The sequence below is a fragment of the Aptenodytes patagonicus genome, chromosome 7 (genome assembly GCF_965638725.1).
Source record: "Aptenodytes patagonicus chromosome 7, bAptPat1.pri.cur, whole genome shotgun sequence".
Lineage (NCBI taxonomy): Eukaryota > Metazoa > Chordata > Aves > Sphenisciformes > Spheniscidae > Aptenodytes > Aptenodytes patagonicus.
The window spans coordinates 14,116,176-14,140,273 of NC_134955.1; the positions used below are offsets into that span (position 1 = coordinate 14,116,176).

General features: G+C 39.0%; 1 protein-coding gene across 8 annotated transcripts in view; it reads right to left on the reverse strand.

The window, feature by feature from the left end:
- Positions 1-24,098, reverse strand: part of TUB (TUB bipartite transcription factor) — a 165,830-nt gene that overhangs the window by 31,628 nt on the left and 110,104 nt on the right. For 3 of the 8 annotated variants that reach the window (XM_076344055.1, XM_076344048.1, XM_076344052.1), the window contains exons 2-4: positions 14,016-14,067; positions 12,469-12,631; positions 260-394 (exon numbers count right to left, since the gene is read on the reverse strand). In XM_076344055.1, the coding sequence (XP_076200170.1) occupies positions 260-394; positions 12,469-12,631; positions 14,016-14,067 (350 nt within the window). Of the gene's footprint in view, positions 1-259; positions 398-12,468; positions 12,632-14,015; positions 14,068-24,098 lie in introns of all 8 variants that reach the window. The other 5 variants (XM_076344050.1, XM_076344047.1, XM_076344049.1 and 2 more) reach the window with 2 other exon arrangements.

Below are 24,098 nucleotides of genomic sequence, written 5' to 3' on the forward strand. Positions count from 1 at the left end.
TTCCATCAGTACTTTTTTCCTCCTCTGCAATTTGAACAAACACTCTCCTTTGGAAAAGTCTCAGTTTACAAATTTTAGCCCTCCTTCACTCCCAGGTTGTACATGCTGAGACAAGACCAAGTCACTCACATTTTTCAATCTCATAAAAATTTCAAGGAATGACTTTCAGGCAATTTTCAGAAATTCAAATAAATAAATAATTAAAAAATAGTATTTTGCAGTCAATTCAACATCTGGCATTCAGCCGCATGCAGCTAACCTTTGTGTTTCCCTTTTTTCTCCTTTCTGGTGCTGCCAGTCTGACAGCTCGCAGCTGCTGCCTTGGTTTTTTTAGTTGGTTTCGGAGCTTGGGTATCCACTACCACCTTTATATCTTCCTGTTCGGCCTCCTGCACTGCTTGAGAGATTCAGGGTACCCCACCAAAAAGAAGAACAGAGAGAGAAGAGAGAGAGAGAGAGAGAGAGAGAGAGAGACAATAGAGAATGAATTGAGAACTCTGTGAAGGCATAAAAAAGCAAGCAGGCATAGCAGAGTTTGTTTGGTATTTCAGGCCATTCATGCAGAGAGGAGAGTCAAATAAACCGGAATTTGCAAAGCTACAGTAAAAACCTGAAAGTGTTAGGTTAGCTGGGATGTATTTCCTAACTGTTTTCCTCCTTCCAATAATATATCAGCTCCTAACTTTCAGGCCAAAAGTGACGTCAGAATGTTAACGTGTTGCTGAGCTACTGCAGGAAGCACTTTTCCTCATAGTAAAGCTCTGCCAGACTGATCATCAACAGGGGCAGCATGAAGGCAGAAAAATTTTATTTAGACTTTGTAGTGCCTATGCTTAAAGCTACCTCCGAACCCTGTAAACAAGAGCTATTTTCAAAACACATCTTGCACAATTGTATGCATCACAGTATGATGAGAACGGCCATGCATTTTATGGTGAAACTATACCCAAGCTGAAATTAAAAATTCCTCCTACTTTGTAACATACAGAAATTAATTAATTCCTTAGAAGTCTCAACATAACGTGCATTGCATAAACTGTGAATGTTAGCATAATTCACGTAATGCTAGTTGTTTTCAAAGTAAAAAGAGGCTTTATCATTTTCTAAAAGCACGACACGCTTTGAGGTCAATATTTGAATCTGTGAAAGCAACACACACAATAACTCTTCCTTCCGGCCAGGCCAAGCCTTGAAGTGAAATAATATTGAGTTTACAAAGGCATAAAAGCAATTACCTTTGTGAAATACATAAAGGAACCACCAAACTTCACACCCCAAACAAAACAACCTGTAGGTGGGCACTAAGAAATCTTGGTGCCAGCTGCTGGTCACTGTTACTTGCTAAGCCCCGCTGGCTTCACGTAGTGACTGTGGTTTACCTCAGAGGAGTATCACCCTGGCACTTGGGGCCTCCCACCATCCCTTTCTTTTTCCCAAAACTAAAGTGCTTTCTTTAAAAGGATAAAAAAAGTCCACTAAGGAACCTTACTGGAAAGAACTGGTTGCCCATAAAATTACTTTAAAAATATCCTAACAAACTTCATAAACCCCCAAAAGACCTAATGATGCTCAATGACATGTGGACTGCCAGTAATCTCTCTTTGAAGGGGGAAATTCTCCCTAGGTTTCTGGTCTGTGAGGCAACTTTCCTGTTCACCAAATCCTTCATGCACATGAACAGCAATAGAAACACCAAGGAGATTCTCAGAGGAGTAAGATGAAACGGATTTAGCCATGTCTGTGTGGACTGTAGCTTACAAACCCATAGCTACCCTCCCCAGCACAGCAAATCTGTTACGAATAACATTACATTCATAACACAATGAGCATCTGAGGCACTCAATAAACACACACTCCTTTTCTCATTACACAGAGGAGGAGTTCAAGTTTTACAGCGAATATACTTTAAATTAGTAGAGGAGTGACTAAAAGCCCAAAGAAACAGCTTGTCATTGCCCAACTCCTCATTCCTGTCTTCATCATACGCTAATCAGAAGATTGCAGTCCCTTTGCTGAGTGTAAAGGAGCACTGGAAATGAATAAGACATAACCAAAGGAGCGAGTGCACAGGACACCAGGGAAAATGGCACATAAAAGGCAGTGCACTGGGTCCTATTTCCACAGGCATGGCAGCCTCGGACTAAGCAGGGAACCAAAGAGTCACCGCTCCACAGTCTTTAAGTACGTGTGATTTGCCAAGCCAGCAATCTGTCTTATATTTGTAGCTCAGTCTCTCTTTAAAAACTAGGGTGTGTTCTTTTCATTGTTGTAAAGATGATAATCCACTTTATAATTAAATGCAGTACTTCACAAATGACCTATATTAAATGAGCAGACAGTTCTCTAAATCCTTTTAAATATGGCCATATTCATTCACTCAGATGAAGCATCATTTACTTGGTCCAAAGCAATGATTAATCAGCAAAGGATGAAACATTCTGACATTGTTAATTGAAAAGTTAGACTTATCTGCACTATCTTGTCAGCCATCCTTTGATCTAACAAGTAAAAGCCTGAAGCTTTTTGAATTACTTTTGTCTCATAACTTTCAGCAAGAGATATCTGATTATAAGTACAGTGATGGAGCTCCAAAGCCCAGAGAAGGAAATATTGCCATTGCTTTACCGTATAAGGCAGAGAACACAATTTCAGTCCAGTAGCCATTTTGAGCATATACCATCACTGCTGTCTGTGGTAAACAGGACTTTCAGACATAAGTGATGGAGGCTGCAAAATAAGATTTAAACCATAAATGTGCAGATACTGCAGCTGGGTCCATGAAAGGAACTGGCACAGAATTTCCTGTTTCTAAAGGATGCTTTTCTGAGCTTTAACATTACATTTAAAGTACTACCTCTAAAATAAACCCAAATCAAATCCCAAAATACCATCTCCACCACAAAACCCCACCATCTTATTCTTAGCTATTAACTATTCAGCAAATAGCAGACCTTGGCTAAGGCTCATCTGCTCACTAATGTTTTCTCTAGTGACTACAGATATCAGAGAAATTATGTAGTTTTGCTACTGACTGTACAAATTCAGTTCAGGACAGCACTGAGTTCTAGGGGACTTGGCTACATACTTGCAGTTGAGCACAGGGTAAGGATGGGACTTCCCCTGCCCATAAGTGCTCACCTCCCCAAATACCTCACACGTAAGTGCTGCCCACTGAAGTGTGGTAGAAGTGAAGTTTATGCAGCACAGCAGTCCCTGTCAACAGGGCCAGTCAAGACTGATCCTTGCAGAGGAGTGGGCAATGGGCTACCTTTTGAAGCCTGCTGACCTACAGAGAGAGATCCGTGGACCTACCTTGCTCAGTGGGTCCAACAGATTTAGATGTGGAGCAAAGTAAAAAAAAAAAAATGCTCTCTTTCCAGTGCTTTCTCCTGCCCTGGTGAATTGTTCTTACGAACAACCATTTCTAACACCCTCCATACTCGCTCTGCAGCTGGTCGTTAGCATGGGAGCTTTGAACATACTGAACCAGCACTCCTTCTGGTCTGTCTTTGTGGAGATGAAGGGATAATTGAGCAATTCGTAAAGGCAACGGTTATCCTCAAACATGTCAGGAGATCAAATGTCCTCCCCTCTGCCCTCTACTACATCTTTGGATCACTTAACAGTCTGACAAGAATTTCCCTTCTCAGCACGATGGGAACCTTGAGGCAAACTCTAACCTGCCTTCTCCACAGACTCTAGATAGCCCCATAAAACAATTTACCGTTCCTCGCAAGAAAGCCTGAGTAAGGAAAATGAGATAAACTGGCCTCCCTAGATAATATTCACTGATATGACAATATGATTACGTCCTTAGTTAGAAGTTAAAAAGTTAAAAACAACGATAGCAGTACCACAGGACAAATAAATTAAGAACCTTAAATGCAGCTATACAGGGATGGAGTTTCAAAGACTGTCACTCAGAAGTGCATTAATTTCAATACAAAAAGAAATTTAGGCAACTTTAAAAATCCCTATTGATAGTTATCTTAACCAATAGGAGACTACATTTGAAAATCTAGCCCGATACTCCATGTGCCCCATCCCAAATTGTTAAAATCTTCACTTAAAAAGAAACCACACAGATTTTCCTTTTCTATTAGAATTATTTTTTGTACTAGGATTTGCATTTAGACAAGACAAAAATGGAAGAGCATGTGTTGTGGTGAGACAGAATTCCAAACAGCAAATAACGCTGGACTCTCAGATCTGGTGTTCCATTCTCATTCGGATTCATAAACTGTAAGAAATAGTTTTGAGATAAATGGCAAGCTTTCAAATAAAACAATGACATGATTTTAATTTTAGTGTTATTCATCCATGTTCATTAAATCAAGTACTGACTACTAACCTCAATACGGTATTATAAAAAAATACTTTTGGGGAGACAGAAAAGAGCACAGATTGCAATATTAATTCAGGATCTGAGCTGAAAAGAAAAGAGGAACAACAAACAAATAGTCTATTAACATAATACAAGGTGAGTGTAGAAGGACTTGCATCAAAGCAGAGGAGGACAGTGTCCTGGCTTTGCCTTGCACCACCAATGCTCTAACTGCTAAAAGTGGGAAAAAGAAGCCTCTCCCATGAACCAGTTCTGCGCTGGACAACACTGCATGTTAAGGGGATAAAGCTACAACACACAATCAAACAAAAGGATGCAATTTGTAAGTAAGTGAATAATCTGTGATGCAGACAACACAGAATTGAAAAAAAAATATTGAAAGATAGTTATCCACACATATTTCAGTGAATGAAAATGAAAAGCATATTTTTCCATCTGGCCTTCATGATGAGACGTTCACACAGGAAATTAGTTTCAAAGTAGCATGCAATGAAAATGCAGAATTTTTTTTTCCATTTGCATGACCATTTTTCTTTATATGAGTGCTTGCACACTCTTATGATCTTACAGGAAGAAACAAACAAACAAAAAAATCTGTTAATCATAACTTAGCAATCCCTATCACATAAAAATGCCACGTGCTAAAAAAAAGTGAGTTTGATCAGTACATTGTGCAAAGAATGAAGTGAATGAAAAAATCACAAAAGATTTTTTTAAACGGATACATTAAAAATTTGTGCAGTCTGTCTGGAAAACACCCATAGTAGAAAGAGGTTGAACCAAACGATGAGGTATGTGATGCAAAGCATTAGCTCAACTGTATAAGGCAAATATTAATTCTATTTACCAATGTCCTCTCAACAGTAAAAGTGAAATCCAGAATGAGTATCATGCAAAGAAAGATAAACTACAGTTCAGTCAGGGTGTACCTTAACAAATCAATGCAAACTGGTTGTCCTTTTCTTACTGTTGTCTGAGATGCTCTTGTGTTTCACAACAAGAATGGCTTGCTATTTTACTTTGTAAAGGTCTAGCCTTAGTGAATCTTGGTCCTTATTTGGGCTGTCGTTCATTATTACTTTATTTGATCAACTTAGATTCTGAACTGGTCTAGCATTTCTACAATCATCTAAAAGATACTGGATTCTATCAGAAACATTCTGAAGATGGGCAAACCCAGTCTATTTTTCAATGCGATTAAGTATTTTTATTAGTTTTATATAGACAATAAAATTAGTTAAATACAAGGGCCTAAATTAGGGCAAGGATTCTGGTATGTTAGGTACTATTTAATCACATACAAAGATTTGATTTCTGCTTTAAAATGCTTATAATCAAAGGCATTACCCCTGCTACTAGTAACTTACAGTCAGATTCCAGATTCCCAAAAAATTATATTGCCCATAAATTCCCTATGGCCCTTTGCAGTTTAGGTATCGAACACTGGTGTGTTGATCAGGCTGATTTTTACAAAGGTGAAAATACTCGTAAGTGAAACTGAATGTGAATGGGCTCAGAAAAAAGGAACAAGTGTACATGAGAACCTGGTGCTGCTTAAGGACATTCTCAAAAGCTCATTGCTATAAGAAGATTTCCTCACAAAGAACAAAGGAAGGAATTAAACAAAAGATTCTTCTTAATGCCCAGATACCTGCTGTCTGCCCCCAGGGAGGGGGAAAGAAAAGGGACTACGTGAAATGGAGAGTTAATAGCAATGAATTAGACTCTTTGGGAAAGCAGACAACTAATAAAGAAAGCTAAAAATATCCATGAAAAACCTACACCAGGAAGATTAAGGACAGTAAGAAATTACATAATTATTTTGTGTATCAGGGCCCTGGGGGCACAAGTAGGCTTTAATTGCCCTGACAAGCCTCCCTGGGGGCTTCTACCCACACCCTGCCCATGGGCCATGGGCTCTATTTCAGCTCAGCCCGGGGCTATGCTGTAGGTGTGCTGCTTCCCAGCTGTGTCTCCTGGGAGGACCCTGGCACTACGCTGTAGGTACCTCATCTGCTTGATGGACCCCTCGTATGTATGCTGCAGCCTTGTCTCCTGGCCCTGTCTCTTTTCCGCCCTGACTGGCACCTGGGAGGGCTGTGGCCCCAGTTCATCCCTTGCTGTGTCTGAGACTGCTGAGGATCCCATTAGCAGCGGCTGGCTCTGCCCACCATGTTTGGAGCTTGTGGGATAGTGCCCCATCTGCAAGGGCATTGCCTGTGCTGGGGTCACCCTCACCTCCTGGCCCCTGCTGCTCCCCAACACCGAGATTGTCAGAGGACAGAAAATAATGGCTAGTTGTGAAGTGGTAACTGAAGGTAAATATACTTTAAGTGGAACTTTAAAGCAAAGAGAAGGCAGTTTTTCAAGCAATTGTGAGCAACTGCCTCTAAACTTCCTTCTCAAATCTTTCAGTACCAAGAACCACAAAAGACCTCTAAACCACTTGCTACTGCTGCTCTCTGATTGTTGCTGCCAGGTTAGTTTGTTTAGTTTGGAAATGTACTAGTGCAGTAAGGACTGCTGATAAATCAAAAAGATGCTTTAACAGATGAAGGTGAAGAGACTGCGGCTGAAAGGGAGGTTTCAGAATATATGCTTATTGGAAGTTAAGTCTTTTGCCCACATGATACTTGGAATGCTGCCTGATCTCTCAGTATTAATAGTCTTGTGCACAGAACATTCCTTGCTTTCTTCAAAAAGTAAACTAATACCTTCTCATTTCAAGGTCAGTGGAAAACAGGGATGGCAAGACACTGTTCTGATGAACGTGCAAATACATGTTTTTTTTAAATTAATGGTTAACTGATGTCATCTTACAAAGTTGACAGCTTGATAGTCATGAGAAAACTCTCATCATTCATGGTAAAGGAGCAGAATGACACATCAAATTTAACAATCCAGAGCTATGACTTGTCATCAGAAGTCTGTTCGACACACCACACAACCATTACCTCTAGATGTGCTGCCAAATGTCAAAGAAGTAAGAAAGTAATTTTGCCTTTTTACACATGGTTAATCTAAATCTCTAAATTGGAGGTTGCCATGAAAATTACTCTGAGAGTATCTAATTGAAAACATTTTTAATTTCAAGTCTTTAAAAAAAAAAAAAGCCACAGCTGCAACAAAGTATGGTAATATTAATGAAAGCGTATCTGGCACTCATTCAAATCACTGCCTTCCTCAGTGCTGTGAAAAGAAAAATCGCTCCCCAATGGAAATTCACCATTTTCACAGAAGTAAAATTACTCTCCTCTGTAAAAATGCGCTTTCATAATTTGCATTAAGTGTAATTAAATAATGTAATTAAATTGTTGCAGTAACTAGTGTATCTCTGCATGCTACTTCACTCCAGGAACACTCAGTATGTATTTGCAATCCAGATTGAAAAGAACTGTACTCATAGCAGAATTCTGCAATGTCATATCAGGCTAAAATGTTTGTTCCAGTTTTCAACAAACTTCACAAAATAAGTGGTGTTGAGATACATGAAAACAAACCAGCAGATGTGACTGTGAGGCATTATGGAATGGCAAGCAAAATTTAGTAAAAACTTTAAACAAATAGGTAGCAATATGTCCTTATGAAGGACACTGAATCGAAAATAAAGAACACAAGAAAGAGAAGACAAAGCAATTTGTAAGTGATCTCTCTTACACAGAAGGATTAAATTTATTCCAGTGAATAAATGACTTTGTTGTCTTTTATATACAATGTAAACTTAATAGCAATACAAAATGTTATTGGTTCTTATTTTGCTATTTATAATGATGAAATAGCAATGAAGTTGTATTTGGTACTGCAAGAGAGAGAGGCATTATTTGTAATAGTAACAACTGGAACCAAACATCATGGAAGTTAATGGAAGGATACCTATTGCTTGAAATGGCACGCAGATAATTTAGGGTCTAACGTACAAGTATGGTCCCAAAACTATATTAATACCTCCGTTTCGGGGGGGGGAGGGGGGGGGGAAGGACTCTGCATTCATCATTTTACATGAACACTTTCTGTTACCTCCATGTACTCAGCTTTGTCCCGGACTTATCTAGAAATGCTGCCATGAAACTACTTCTACTACTGTGCCTATGTTCCTAGATGCACAGATTATAAAACAAGAGGTTCTGTTCCCATGAAATATATCTCTATCATCCTTTCCAAGTAACAAAAGCAATTTCCTGCACGCCTGATCCTACCTGACCTACAGATGCTGACAGACAAGCACTGTGTTACCACTGGCTAATACTTGAGCTCAAACTAACCACTTGTGGACCAGAGTGCCAAGGATTCATTTTATCTTGAGTTGGCCTGTTCAACCTAATTCATGTCAGTTCCCGCAGATAACTCAAATATTTGTTGTTGTTAGTTAATTAGGCATTATGCCAACAACCAAAAGGTTTTTAAAAGGTATACTACATGCAAGTCATTTACAAGCTACAGGATCTGAAAACTTTTACCTGTAGGTGAGACATGGGCAGGAACTAAGAAATGATCTGTCTGGAGACTTGTGCATGGTGAATTCTGTAGAGCCACTTCCTCAGTGGAAGGGCACCCATCTCCTTAGAAGTCTCACAGCACCCAGAGGAATTATTAGTAACACTTGGCAGGGAACAGACATACCATTTCATCCTACCAAGATGTCACCTCGCTGCTTTGAAGGTACCTAGGAAAAACTATGGTGATCCTGGCAATACTCCTCCTTACTTTGTGGAGACAGGCTTTCAGCAGAGCCATTTCATTATTTATTAAAGTAACAAAAAAGAAACTCAGAAGAGCCCTGTACCTGCTCAGTTTCATGCTGAATTAAACTGGTCCCAGCATCTTCAATCCTGAGCAACACAAGTGTAGGAAAGCCACATCTGTATTATCCCCTTTGTGAGCTGCCCCAGCTGAGCTCAGTCACAGCCCTTAATTAATACCCCTCCATCCTATTGCATCTTAGATTTATTTGCACTTCCCTTCGGCTCCAAGCTACATGAAGCAAAATACATGTGCAGCCAGAGGACTAGCAGCAATCACCCTGCAACTCCCTGCAGAGGTTCAAAAGCAGCCAAGGGCTCCTTTCTGTGGAATAACTTATGATCAGCTTAACTAGCGAAATATGCTGTTCCACTATATCTACCTACAAATAGCTCACCAGGCCGATGTTCTATTCCAGAACAAAAGTTACTTTGACTTTTTACTCCACACTCTGATAATTATTCTGGAATTAAATGAGTTTTTATTCCAGAGTAGAGCTTCCCATCGGGGAACCATTGCAGCACAGATAACTGCATCAGAATAAGCTATAGCAGCGTATGAAAGAAAATTTCCCAGTGCAGAAAGCCTAACGTCTCAGAATTGCTGAGATGTTATCTCTGACCTACTTTGCTCAAACTACCATAGAGATATCTCCACACAGGCATCCAATTATTTGTTGAAATCAACAAGTACTTTTGTACTACACAGAATTAGTACAAGGAAAAAAAGAGAGTAGAGGAGGATGATAGGTGGAAAGAAGTGTTCTTTTTGTAGCGTTTGCAGTACAGGAATTGATTTCACAAACATGCTCATCCAAGCAATGTAGTTCATTCAGTAGACCGTCAACTCCCATCAAAGAGTCATTCTTAACTTAAAATCAGCATGCCCATAACAGAAACAAATGAACGGAAAAGAGCAGAATAGTTCTTTAGAAACAGCCCAGCTGTCTCATGCATCCGACACTCCCACATACAAATGTTTTCATTGAAGGGGAAAAGAGTGCCAACCCTGAAGCTGAATACCATAGTTAAAAATGGCCATCAAAACCTAACTACATACCATGCAAACAGTGTAACCTAAGACACTAAGCACATTCCCAGAGAGGACCACACCAAAAAAGGACACTTCTGGAGTTCTTACAGTATTTTCAAAAGCAATGGTCCTAACAAAGGATTTTACAAGGCAATAAAACACTTTACTAGGTAATTTAATTCTCCTAAATTGGCTTTAACAAGGGATTAACAAACTCTGGGTTGAATATAAGAAACATTACTATATTTTTTTGCTTCTCTGAAACCTTGTGAAATCTTGATGGGGTTTGAGAAACAAATTTAGAACAAACTGATTTAAGGAGAATACATTAATAAGTATTCCAGTAAATGGTGTGGTATATAACATTACAGGAAGGGTCACTTTTACCTTAAGAGCACAGTTAATCTCACTTAAGCCAGAAAGTCCACTCTGGTGCAAACTGTTGCAAGATTTAGCTCAGTTAGTGCAGATATGAAATGTGCTACCATTTATGGGATGATAATGTCTGTTTCTCTGATCTGTGAAAATTAAAACCTTGTTCAACTGACAATACAGAAGGTTTAGTATACGATGGCACCCTGTACCATAAGATACTATTTCTTAGAACAGTTCTGTACCTTTGAAAAGCTATTGAGTGAAAGACAAAAGACAAAAATTGTTTTCTCTGATTAAAAAAAAAAAAAAACAACCCAAATTCAAATTCTATGCTAAATCAAATTCTTAGGTCAGACTGGAAAGAAATTTAGTTTCATCTTAAAAATTTTCTTCCCAGACCCTGAGAAAAAGACAGTAAAGAGAGAGAAATACTACTAATGCTTTTAATATTTATTAGAAAAAACATCATTAAAATAATACTAAGAGAAAAAATAATTCTCCATCTGAAATCACTTACGGTAGCCTATCTGCTTGCAAGATAAAAAAGGTCTATTATAAATGAAGCTTTAACATTTGATCAATGCAATTTCCAGTTTCTAACAATAAATTCTGTAGCTGTAACCACACCAAAAAATTCCACCAATTGCAAAACGGGGGCAGAGACTCTGAAACCTGCACTTCTCACAGCATGATTAGTTAGTCCAGTAAATACCTGCCATCACCTTGTTGAAATACATGACCACCAAATGAAAATAAAATGATAGGGCAGATGAAAAGTATAGCACGTGCAGTATACTTGATAGAGGTCTGAACTGAATGATGAATTAAGGTTTTGTTTGTTTGTTTAAGACTAGGATACTGGTTGGTTTGGGGTTTTTTTCCAGAGGTAGATTCACAAAGGCATCTTAGGTTTTGGGTTTTAGACATTAAACCTGAAGTACTCTGCCACCTAGTAGCATTCCCAACCTGAAAACAGCCAACTGCATTCCCAGTACCAGCAGATTTCAGCTCATGTCCCCTACTCTCTTTTTTTCCTTATACTAATTCTGTGTAACACATACCCATCGATACTCAGGGAAGAAAGCCTTTTGCTATTGAGGCTTATGAATCCCTTATGAATCAAATTTGTCTTAACAATCTGCAAAACACTAAAATTTGAAAATTACTATTCTCTATAACTCTTGGAGGTGTTAGCAACCTGGAATGAGATCTACAAGAGACACAATATTGAACCAGGGTTACCCAAGCTTCCCTCTTGGAAATTCTGAGGAAAAGTACGCACCTAACCTCATTAGGGGGCCAACAAGCATGGGCCATATGAGCACAGAACTAAGTAACAACTGATTTCCTTAGGATTTATTTCTGATGATTAAATTCTTTGAGGTCTAACAATACAGAAATGGCATTATAATTTTTTCCCTATGGCTGTGATACCTGAAGTGTCTCTGTAACTTCTGGATTCTGTAATCTTTAATAAGAAAGCATAGACCACATTGTACAAGCTTGAAATGTTCTTCTCTACCTACTCGCCTATTTTAATGAACCTTGCAGAAACACAGTATCTTTGAAATTATTATATTCAAACTTAGCTGAAATTAGTTAACAGGTTTCAAAATTATCATTAACACTGTCAGGCTTAAGCAAAATTATGTACAGAGGAATACAGAGAGTGGAACAGCATAAGCTTTACTTCAGTAGGAACCAAGGCTGAAGACACTTAAATATTCATGGCAGAAGGGACAAGCCACTCTCTCTTCCCCCCAGCACTGAAATGGCAGCTAGTTACCTCGCTTCCTCCTGTTAGGCTAGCATTGCAAGTTCTGATGTTTTTATCCCCAAACACAAGTGAAGGATATCAATTATTTACTAAAAAATCCAAAACAACAACCTTTGTTCTCATTAGCATAAATTTAACATGGTGACCATCATACTGTGACTTTCAGTAAATATTCATGCAATAGATCACATTCATATACCATGATATATGGTGCTGCTGTTGCTGTTAAGATACGATTCAACCAATGGTGCTTGTTCTTCCGAATGTTTCATTCTGCGTGTCCTTGTGCGACTGTCCACATTGGACTGAACCATTAATGGCTCCTGGCGCTTTTTTTTCTGCTTCTGTTCTAGCAACGCTCGCTGAGGAAAAAAGAAGGAAAAGCATCTGTTACTGGACTCCAAACAGTAGCAATCTATGATGAAAATCAATGGATATCTTTACACCTTCTCCAGTTTTCCAGTGGCAGCAGTTGGCAAGTGAGATATTGGGATATTGGGTTACAGGAAATCTTTCCAAAAAAACACAACCAACCCACTGCTAAAACACCTTCTGCTGAAAACAGAAATAATTAAAATAGATCTTTCTGAGCAGTCTACCAACTGTCAGAGCTTGCTTGGAAATAACCCTGGGGAAAACACCAGTGTGAGAGTACTGGCTGTGAAGCAATGGGAGGGTAAGCAAGGGCATGAGGCGGAGATGCCAATTTAAGTTTCTGTAAATTAAAAGCAGGTATTCTGCAAACTAGAATCAAGTGATAATGCTCGACATGAGCCTAATTTAACAACTATACAAAATAAACTTTAATTAAACACTTGAATTTCTCAGCTAGACCTGCTGAAAACCCCAAACCTTCAGCATCCAATGGCACCATAGGCACCACTCTCTTTGAGCCCTCTTCTAGAACCTTAGAGAACTGAACTTTTAATTTTACTTATCCATTACCTTACTATTTCCCTGCTCCTGTACAGTGATTTTTTGCTTTTAGAAAGGAGATGGACTAAAACTGAAGAACAAGAATGGAGAGTGGACTTCAAAATGATCAGAATCTAGTACAGGATTATGGCATAAATAGAAAGTATTCGAATCTGAAAATGAGATGCTGGTAGACATGCAAGCTGATAAAACAATGGGAACAGAAACATATAGAAAAACATAAAATTAAACTCACAAGGTTTAACTATAAACATGAAAAAGTTTTGTGAAAAAGGGACCACAGAAAAATCAAAAGAAAAGTGAAAACCTCAAACCCCATTAAAACCTGATAGCAAAATTCCCTGAGATTTCATGGGAGAGATTCTGAATCACTTTCTTGTACAAGTCATGTAGGAATACAGTAGCAAAATAGGCAACACAGCACATAGTGCCACTAGTTTACAGCCACAAGGGCTAAATCCATGGAACGAAAAGGAAAATACGTAAAAACTTTGTGGTAAACCAAAACATGGTTTTGGCTTTTGGCTGGCATGTCTGCCAGAACCTCTTGTCCTTTCTGGTCCATCAAAGGGGTAACAAATATATTGTAAGTCAGCTTAAAACAAGTCCAAGGCAGTGGAAATGGGAATCGCTCAAACCACAGTCATAAGAAAAATTTTAATGGAAGTTAGACTTCTAAGAAAGCTGTAACCTCCACAGACCTCTCTTTTGCATTCCCTAATCAGAGGATGCAATTTTCTATCAATTACCAGATATATGACCCAAGATCTAGAATTCAGAGAGCAAGTAGATCCCCCTCCAAAATCTTACCTGCCTGTCAAGCTTCTGCTGACGCAGGCTGCTCCCCTCATCATCCAGAACACTGCAAAGACAAAGAGTACGTAATTGGAACAAATTTATCACTCAGAACAACACCTAACAGCAATCTCTGGAGCAAACTCTTGCAGGAGTTATCCATATAAAACTCCCACTATGTTTCATGGAAGGTTGCCTGCCCTAACCTGCAAAAGTTGACTTGAGAATTTACATGCAGTCCATGAAAAACTGAAAAACTCTGGTTCACATAAACTTCAATAAAAATATATATTCAGCCAGTTCACAAAGAAATGCAAAATCCATAGTCTGTAGTTTGTTTTCTTCTCCACTGTCTTCTAATGCAAAATGCCAATGTATATAGCAGCGGGGTTTGACTGAAAATTTGCATATAAAGCATATAGAGTGAGGAGTGTAAGAGAGCTGCTTAGCAACTCACCGGTATTTAAAATTATGTTAGGAAAATTAACTGTCTAATCTCTTGCACACTGAAAACCAGAATTTATTCCTGAATATCTGAAAAGGCACACTGATTGCCATGCACTTCAACTTTTAGAGACTGGCAAGACAAACAGTATTGTGCACTGCCATATTTCTTTCTGCTAATTGTTGCTAGTTGGGAGATTAGCTCCTGCACATTCAATCATTTTCATTAATTAGATGTTAAAAACTAATGGCATTGAAATCAGAAAATTATTTTTGTGAAGTATTTTATCAAACTACTGACTACACTTTATTTTTCTGGAGAACAAAGGTCTCTATTGTAGGAACATCATGGTTAAACACTGAACATAGATAATTACATCTTTTAAACTGTAATATATCATCTACAAGGAAAATAGTTCTATAGAACAAAAAAAATAGCCTCTTACAAGTAGAATTCATTTTCTCTTACAACAGATTTTTGTAAAAAATTAGCCCCTTTTTTATAATCACTCTTAGCAATCGAAAAGAAAAAATCCAGGACAAACAAATCTGGATTCTGACCTACATACAACCAAATTGTATTGCAATGGAAATTTCATAACAAATGTGACTTCCCATGTATTAATATAAACTCTTTAGGAGACAGTAACATTATAGTAGAGTTAGATAGGAAGCTAATAAAGGCATGCAGAATGCCACCTTTCCAATGCCAGCATTATCAAAGACCTATAATTAAGCATTATTGGTAGCATCAGCCTTTTACAATTTATACTCAGGTTATATGTTACAAAAGGCTGATGTTCCACAGAATGAAACTATGCTGTACAAGTAGCTCGGGTAGGAAATTACACAGACTCTTGTAGAGGTAATGCATTACTCATAGAAAAAAGCCCTCACACTCACAAAAATCTTCTGCTTTACACCAAGCATTCTTCGTTTGATAAATTACAGAAACAAGTTATAAGAAGCAGACACACATTCCTCCATGGTATACAATATCAGGTTTTTTTCAAGAGTGCTTCACTACAACTGCAATACACATTAGCTGCACTGCTAGAAAGTAAAACTACCCAAACGGATATCTTTGGCCAAACAATTGAGTAAAAGATGCCTAAGTATAAAGTTTCAGGCTTAATGGCCTGAACAAATCCTCCTCATTTAAGACAACGCTTGAAAAAAGCCAAAACCATGTAGTGATGCTAATACAGACCATAAGAACTGCAGGGACAGCGATGCACATACCCAGAGAGGTCAAGAGCCAATACTGCTCCACTCCACCAGTCATTTGCAGAGCTAAAGAGAAAACTCTGATCTCTTCTCATCTGCTGCTTTATAAATCAGACTATGCTGACTCCCTCAGATATGTTAAATGAGCTATATATACACATCTCAGACATTCCTATAAACCAACAGTTCAGTAATTATCTTTATGTGAATATAATGGTTTTCAGTATTATGCTGGATTGGCTATAATTCTAGATCCTGTATCACAGACAAGGTGTCTTAAGCGCTCTGGATGACTCCAGCTTCCTCTGCTTTCCCACCATACCGTATCCTGGCATAACACACTGCACGGAACAAGGGAGCAGGGAAATGTCCTCGGTCAAGTTCTAAACCTTATCTGTGACTCCCTGGGAAGCCGTAACAAGCTAAATTCAGGTTCAAGTAAACAAGCACAGCTCCCTCAGGTCTCTTTATGCCCAACCTTACCACAGTAAACATGGTAGTTTAAGTAACACCATAGCAAACACCAGTCAGAGGAAGTGTGTGATTTGCATTGATTCAGCATTCCACAAATACAAAGCAACTATCAGACACACCAAAGGACTGCCAAAAAAATGAACCTTCATCCAAAAACTGTGGATGCTGTAACACTAAAACACCTCTCCATATTGCCCTTCTACTGCAAGACTTTGTTTGTAAAGCCTCTGAATATATGCAATCAAAGCTGACACCAAAAGCAGCATGCCTTGAAAACCAGCTGACAAGTTCATCTGGAACTTCCAGGTCCTTCATTTTCTCACTTCAGATTTCATAAAGTTCTGGGTTGTTTTCCACAGTCCTTTTGTAAATCTGCGTTAACTACAAGCCTTGCATTATTTTAGTTGTTAAATGTTATGGCTTAAATTGAACTCCGGCTTTCTTCAATGATACCGAGATTCAGTAGAATACAGTTATTTCAACAATTCTCACCCCCTCCATATTACTGGACTTGGACTAGAATGCCTCACTCCCACCAGACAGACACACCACTCTTTTGAATCCTCCACAGTGTAAAAAAGGCCTTAAAAGTCATCTCATTACCACCAACTCTGTCTATTTTAACAGTTACTCAATGCCAGTATCAGTGAAAAGCTGCAGTTCTGCCCTTTCTTGATGCCTAAATAATCACCTTCTGCTAGAACAGCAGAGCACTCTAGTTTGAGACTGTGTACTTCATTAATATTTTCTACAGGACTAGAGGACCTTGGAGTTGCTGATTAGTGGCCAATATTTCACATTCCCTGAGTTTCAATGGAAGAACTCTCCTGAGACTGGGTGGCTCCCAAGATTTGCCATTAAGGGACATCAGGTTTTTAATAAATAAATAAATAAATGGAGGGAGGGAGGGAGGGAGGGAGGGAGGGATGAATGGATAAATAAATAAATAAATAAAAATAATAAGCTTTGTTTCCATAGCAATTCCATCGAGCCCTCACTCTTGCTGCCTTTAAAAACATCTGCAGCGGACTCTGAGATGCAAGTGTGTAACCACGACTGACCCTTTCTCACTCTTCAGTGAAGCTTTGCTAGAAGGATTTAGCAGATGACCTTGCCACAGTGCCTGGCAGTCCATGCACTCTGACAGACGCTCCAGGGTCCAAGAGCTGAAATCCAGAGAACCTACCCTATTCTTTCTTTGGAAAACACAAAAGTCTAGGAGGAGAAGCACAGCCTTTGCCCTTCCCAGTCTTTGAAAAGAACAAAAATCAATTGCTCTTTCCTCTGGAAGAGTTGTGCACATGGTGAGGACCCAGCCTATCCTGCCCAGTTTCAGAAGTGGCCATGGTTTTGTTGCTCAGTGGTCCAAATAACTTGGATGGTCAGAGACTAAAGGCCCAGTACAGTGGAAAAACTATGTCTGTAACATGGCAGGACCACTACAGTAAATAACCTCATAGAGAGCAAGGCTGTTAGAACAATTCTGCCTACGTGTTCAATGTGATGCTAGCAAATCCCAGCAGCAGCATGAAACTCAGTCTTAGTAGAGAAATATAACTTTATAATTCATTAAAATTGAATTATTGAAGAGAATGCATACATATTAGCAATCTGCTGAGCACGCTGAAGCATCCTAAAGATCCAGCAAGGTTCATTTTTACTCCTGTTTGATCAAGTATCATGTATCCACCTGGCATCTTGGCTATGGCTTTGACCCCATTTAAAACAAAAAGCAATTTTACACTATATAATATTGTAAATAGCACTTCAGGTTTGCAGTAATAGTCTAGTCCAAACATATCAGAGCTTGTACATACTTCCTCCAGGGAAGACCCATCCATCTATACATAACTCGAGCAACCCACCCATTAGAGCTTAATGGGTATTGGGCTTAAGAAGTCAAGCCTATAGCTATATATCTTAAAGATTCGTATTAGCAGCCTGGACCAAGGCTCAGAGAATTAAGTATTAAATTTAGATAGCATATTTTCACATTTTAAACATGGCATTTGATTCAAATATCCCCACCTCCTATTTTCTAAAGGGAAATACATTAAAAGAACCTTTTTGTCCAAGTATTACTTTTCGTACCACCTTCTTAAGACACAATCTATTTTACAGAGGCAGTTTCAACATTAAATTCAATTTACACAAAAACAACCAGGCTTTCTATACTGCTGCATGTCATAATGAAGACAAAAATATAAGCAGTAATTTTACTATTCTAAGCTCTTTATAATCTGTATTCCTTAAAAATCATTTAGAGAGAAACCCAAGACCAATCAATGATTACATGAAGCTCCACAATTTACTTCTGAGATGAAGGCAGGAGCTTCTGTAAATCAACGTCTTGCTACATTTTACTGTAATTCCACATGGACTGATTTCAATTTAAGTAAAATCGGAAGAGCCTTAATTCAAATAACAACACATTTCACAGAAAGTATCTCACCTTTACTCTTTGACCATGCAAACTGCTCACATTTCAGTAAGTCATTGCAAGAAAAAATAACTAAGAAATGTTTTCATTTAGAATGTGCAAGATGCATGTGGTCACTGATTTTATTTATATTTTTAAAAGAAGTCTGACATAGTAAAGCAGCTCTATTGTTTCTGCCTGACAAATGACGCAATGTTTTTGTTCCTTCCTGACACTGCTTCATAAAGGAACATTTTTGATGACAATACCTTTTCTACCAGGACAAAGGTTCAAAATCATCTATCACATCTCTGCAGCCCAGCACTAATTGCCGTGAGAAGTGTTCCTGGTCAAACAAGCAAAGACATATACTACCACTAAACTTTCATACACTGTTTAAAAGTGTCACCCTTGCATTTTCTCTTTCTGCTGCTTCATGATAATACATTACTAACAGCAGCACCCAAAAACTCTACATGAAATCAGGGAACCTTTGCACAAGCAGAATGAATGTACATAGTCAGGGAAAATTCCTGAAACAAACAGTTCACGTTATAAAAAGATGAGGAATTGGATAAGAAAATATTACTCCCATTTACAACACTAAACCAGAAGCAATGGAAAATTAGAGGAGATATTTTCATCTTGAGTTTCTTCTGCCATATTGTCATCTGCAATTCAAAAACAATGGATGATCAAACCAGGTAGAAAGAAAAAAAAAACAACCCATACCAGACTAATCTTCAAGATCACTCAGATCTTTTCCATGCACTCTTGCTGTGAAGAAAGCTGGTATGTTGCTGTGTTAAGAGAAGCAGATGATGGGACCTTTTAGAACAAGGCTGACTCAAAAGGACAAGAATGGGCGTAATGTGCCATTTGAACATTACAAAGTCTCTAAAAACATATGAAATAAAATTCCTGCAAAGAGATAGCACTTGGCTTATTGGATACCATCTGTCATATTCACCCAATTACACTTCTCTATAACCTCTATACTTCCATAAAGTCTCTGTAGTTCCATAAAACCCAACTGTTCTGGATAATGTTACTGTTAAGCCTTTAGGAACAAGCTTTCCAGCAGCACTGATGAAATGCTACTGTAAAAGCCCATTAACAGGGTCAGGGACCTGCAGGCTTAAGTCATGCTCCAGAGAGAACGGCACACAGTTAGGTTCTTCAAAGAAGTGAAATTCAATGAATTCCTAAACCAGTGAAGCCAGCAATCTCTATAAAGTCCCAACACCTGCAAGTCCCCACATAAAATAAGGTCGGCTCCCCCACGTACGCCATATGCTGAGTTGACCAGAAGCCTCCTGGGAGAACATTATGATATCAGACACACACCCTAATCAAAGACTTTTAAATTAACAAATCACTCTGAAAGACTGCGAGGGCTCCCCTCATGCTAGGAATCATCAAGGTCTTCTGACCCCAAAGCAGTTGCTCAGTCATCTCATTTAGAGTAAAACCTGCAGCTACTATCTTTATCATAAAATGGGTAACATCTTTCCTGGGCCACCTAAGCAAGCAAAAGTCTGGCCATCTTCTTCATTGAGGAGCAGCCCAAGGACATTCAATCTTAGTTTGCCCTTCTACTGCCAACAGCAGCAACAGCAGAGGCTCTTGGATTTCTCCCGTGCCATACTCATACAACAGAGAGGGCAACAGCCTACCATTACTGGTACACCTGTCAGTTACCACTGAACTGACCAGTAAAGTACAGACACCGCAACCACTGCAGAAATGAAGACTGCATTTCTTCATGTGAAGCTTCAGAGGAATAAAATTGTTTCACTGTGAACCTCACACAGTAAATAAAAGCATGCCTGTCCAGGAATACAGCATTGCTTCCCCTGCCCGTGCAGCTGTTCTGAAGACCCTTAAAAAGACTAAAAGAGATAAAGCAAAAGGATAGGGAAAAAAAGGCAGGAATATGAACACAGATGTTTGTATCAGAATTATCAGCACCAAGTCAGCCACAAAACACAAGAAGATGCAGAGGATCATACACTGTGCCAATGATCCAAATGGCACTAAAAGTAGTGCCTGCAGGGCAGACGGCTGAAAGCAGAAACTGAGTTTGTAGCTGCACAAATAATTACAGAATCAAATGCTTTATTTTCTTTTCAAATCCTGGCTGGCAAACTAGCTTAAAAATCAGTAAATGAATGAGACTTTCCTGAATTGTTGGTCCTGTTTGCTTCAGTAAGGTTTATCTAAATGTTCATTGTACATTAAGATTTATGACACTCATTATGTCTGTCCAACAGTTCTGTTTTGGGGATTTAAAAAGAACAACAAAAAACTTTTTAGCACTCTATTAACAAATAATGTTCTACATTGACTTACTGGAAAAATATATTTTTCTCTTCCATCCCTCCTCAGTCATATGATAAGTATTTGCACCTGGGCAAGAAGAGATAACACCTTTATCAATGACCTGGAGGAGACAACTGAGTGCACCCTTATCACATTTGCAGAGATGACAACAAGCTGGGGGGGATCAGTCAATATACTTGGGGCAGGGTGACGTCCAGAGGAACCCTGACAAGCTGGAGGAATGGTCAACAGGAGCATTATGGAATTTAACAAGGACAAACACAAAGCCCTGCACCTGAGAAGGAAGAATCCCCTGCAACAATACAGGCTGGGGACCGTCTGGCCAAATAGGACCTGGGTTCTTGATGGACAGTGAACTGGACATGAGCCAGCAGTGTGCCCTGGCAGCAAAGGCAGCAAAGAGCACCCTGGGCTGTACTGACAGGAGCATGGCCATTACATCAAGGGAAGTGATTAACATCCTTCCTTTTCTCTGCACTTGTGAGTCCCCATATAGAAAACTGCATCCAGTTTTGAGCCCCCTGGTACAAGAAAGATGTTGATCAACTGGAGCAAGCCCAAAGGAGAGTAACCAAGGAGGTCTGGGAGCTGGGCTGGAGCACTTGTCCTGTGAGGAGAGGCTGAGTGAGCTGGTCTTGTTCAGCCTGGAAAAGGGACAGCTTTGGAGAGACTTAATCATAGCTGCCTAATACCAGGGAGTCCGGAAAGGTTGTGCAGTCTCCATCCTTGGCATTTTCAAGACCCAAATGAATAAAGCCCTGAGGAACCTGGTCTGACCTCATAGCTGACCGTGCTGTGAGCAGGACATTGGACTGGAGAACTCCAGAGGTCCCTTCCAGCCTCCAGAAGTCCCTTTCAGATTCTGTGAATAGTGTCTTCCTTTTGGATTTTACACAGAACTAAAACATCAGTGTCCCAACTAAGCTACATGGCAGATTATACAAGCAGATTAACTGAAAGAAAATACAACGGCAGGAACACACATTCCTATTTTTTTTCTTAATTCCACATAGATAATTGTTAAGCTAAACTCCAGCCAAATCCTCAACATGACCACACAATTGTATTTTTGCCCTGTTTTAATTAGCATAGTTCATCAAAATAGATCTCCAATTGTTACGACTTCAGGGGTATATGAAACCAACAGAAATTGTAGAAATCAAGTTTTCTAAATGTTTCACTCAGAATAAGTTTAAAAAAAAAAATCAGAGTCAGGTAAAAATATATTGGAAGATGAATGTATTACAGGATATATACAACCAAGCACTGACCAAGAGCAAACAGCCCAACAGACTCTCAGTGGTGCTGAAGGGAACAACAGGAGCTCTACAGATACTGTAGATATGCTTTGTATTAATGAGATCCAGCTTTGAGTTCAATCAGAAAACTGCTATTCACCTTCCAAGAACAAAACTGAAGTCACTGGGAAAAAGAAACTACAGTTTAGGATCTGAAATGTCTAGGCTGACAGCTTTCAGTGAGGATGGTAAGAAGCCAGGAAAAGATCTAATGAGAGGAAAAGCAAAACCATTCCTTAAAGCACACTGCATGTTTTAAATAACCCAAACTACAGGGCTGCCACTACTGCCCTGGGAAGATCAGTTGAGCTAATATTTGTACAGATTCATTCTCTGCAATTACACAGAGGTGAATAAGATAGCACACAGCAGTAAATTGCAGGTAATGAAAATAACACCTAAGGGAAGAGTGGATGGCTGGGCTATTTCTTGCCCTCCCTCAACACACACAAACTCTGAACACAGTGTTAGAAAGAAAATCTATGTCCCAAAATAGAGGGGTGAATTTAATAAACATGAATGATGGAGCACAAATACACTATAGCCTTTGGGTATTATGTGAGCTATGCTAAAATTGTATTTAAAGTAGATTGATGAGAAATGCCTGAATAGGAGGAGCAAATTTGGAAGGAAAAAAAAAAGACAAACCCTGACCTGGAGATACACTACCTGCAATGCAGATGGATCCAGATGACAAATGACATGACTTTCAGGAAGTGCGTTTATTGAAAACACATTGCTGCCAGCCACAGGAAAGGTCCAGCCCTAACAGTCGGTCTGATTTCTCTTTCAGTACCAAAATTCAACCCATCTCAATCATTAAAATAGTAAAATATACGCACAAATGAAACCAACCCATTAATGTACAAAGCATCCGACCACAACAAACAGTAAATTAAATGAGCAGAAACTAGGGAAAAGTATTGTCTGGATAAGGAGACTGCACTTACACATGCAATGCAGAACAAGAGTTCTCCACCTGGACCTCAGAGGACCACGACGACTCTCCCATTCCACTACTGCTGCATTGGTAAAAGATGTCACCTAGAACAGACCACTGCGATTCTGATACGGAAGAGACTGTGAACCACTGCGATCAAGAGAAAATCTGCGTAACATGACTGCTGGCTCCTTTCCCTCCCTCTCTTATACCTGTTCTATGAAACATTGTTTTGTCCAGTAGGCAGCATACTGGACCTATTTTACATCAAACGGTATAACCTTCCAAGACACCTGTAAAATGAGATTAACAAACAAGTCTTAACTCCTCTTGGAAACACCTTCGTGATGCAAGAATGAAGCATTACAGGTACAGTAACTAACCTAAAAACAATGCTGTCTTTTAAAATAACAGTATAATTGTGAAGTGTTTAACAAACAAAACACTGATCCCAACGATAGGGTCAATGCTGCAGGTGTTCAGTGAGGCTTCTCCCTGCAGTAGGCGTGTAAACACAGGCACAAATACGTAGATCAAATATGCTGCTGCTGAAAGAGATGATATCTGAGATAATTCACTAATGCAGCAACTTATTAACAGATCCCACTGCCTACCTATGTTTAGGACAGGATAGGAAAAAGATACAGTTGTATTTACTGGATTTTTAAAGGAATAGTAAAATTAAGCTATCAGTTTATTGAAAATGTGAAGGCAAGAGACTACCTAGTCTCCCGCAGCTGCTTTAACAATCACAACTGAAGAAAAATACAGTAAGAATTACAAGTCTGATAGGAGATGTTAGTGAAGTGAAACAGCCAAGCTCCTTTTTCCTTTTTACAGGTGGTTTTACAGTTTCTATGGAATACAGTTTCTAAGAGAAGACATGTCATTTCATGATGAATACTAACCCTGAAACAAAATATTTTGTCACTTGAAACAAAATATTTTGTCAC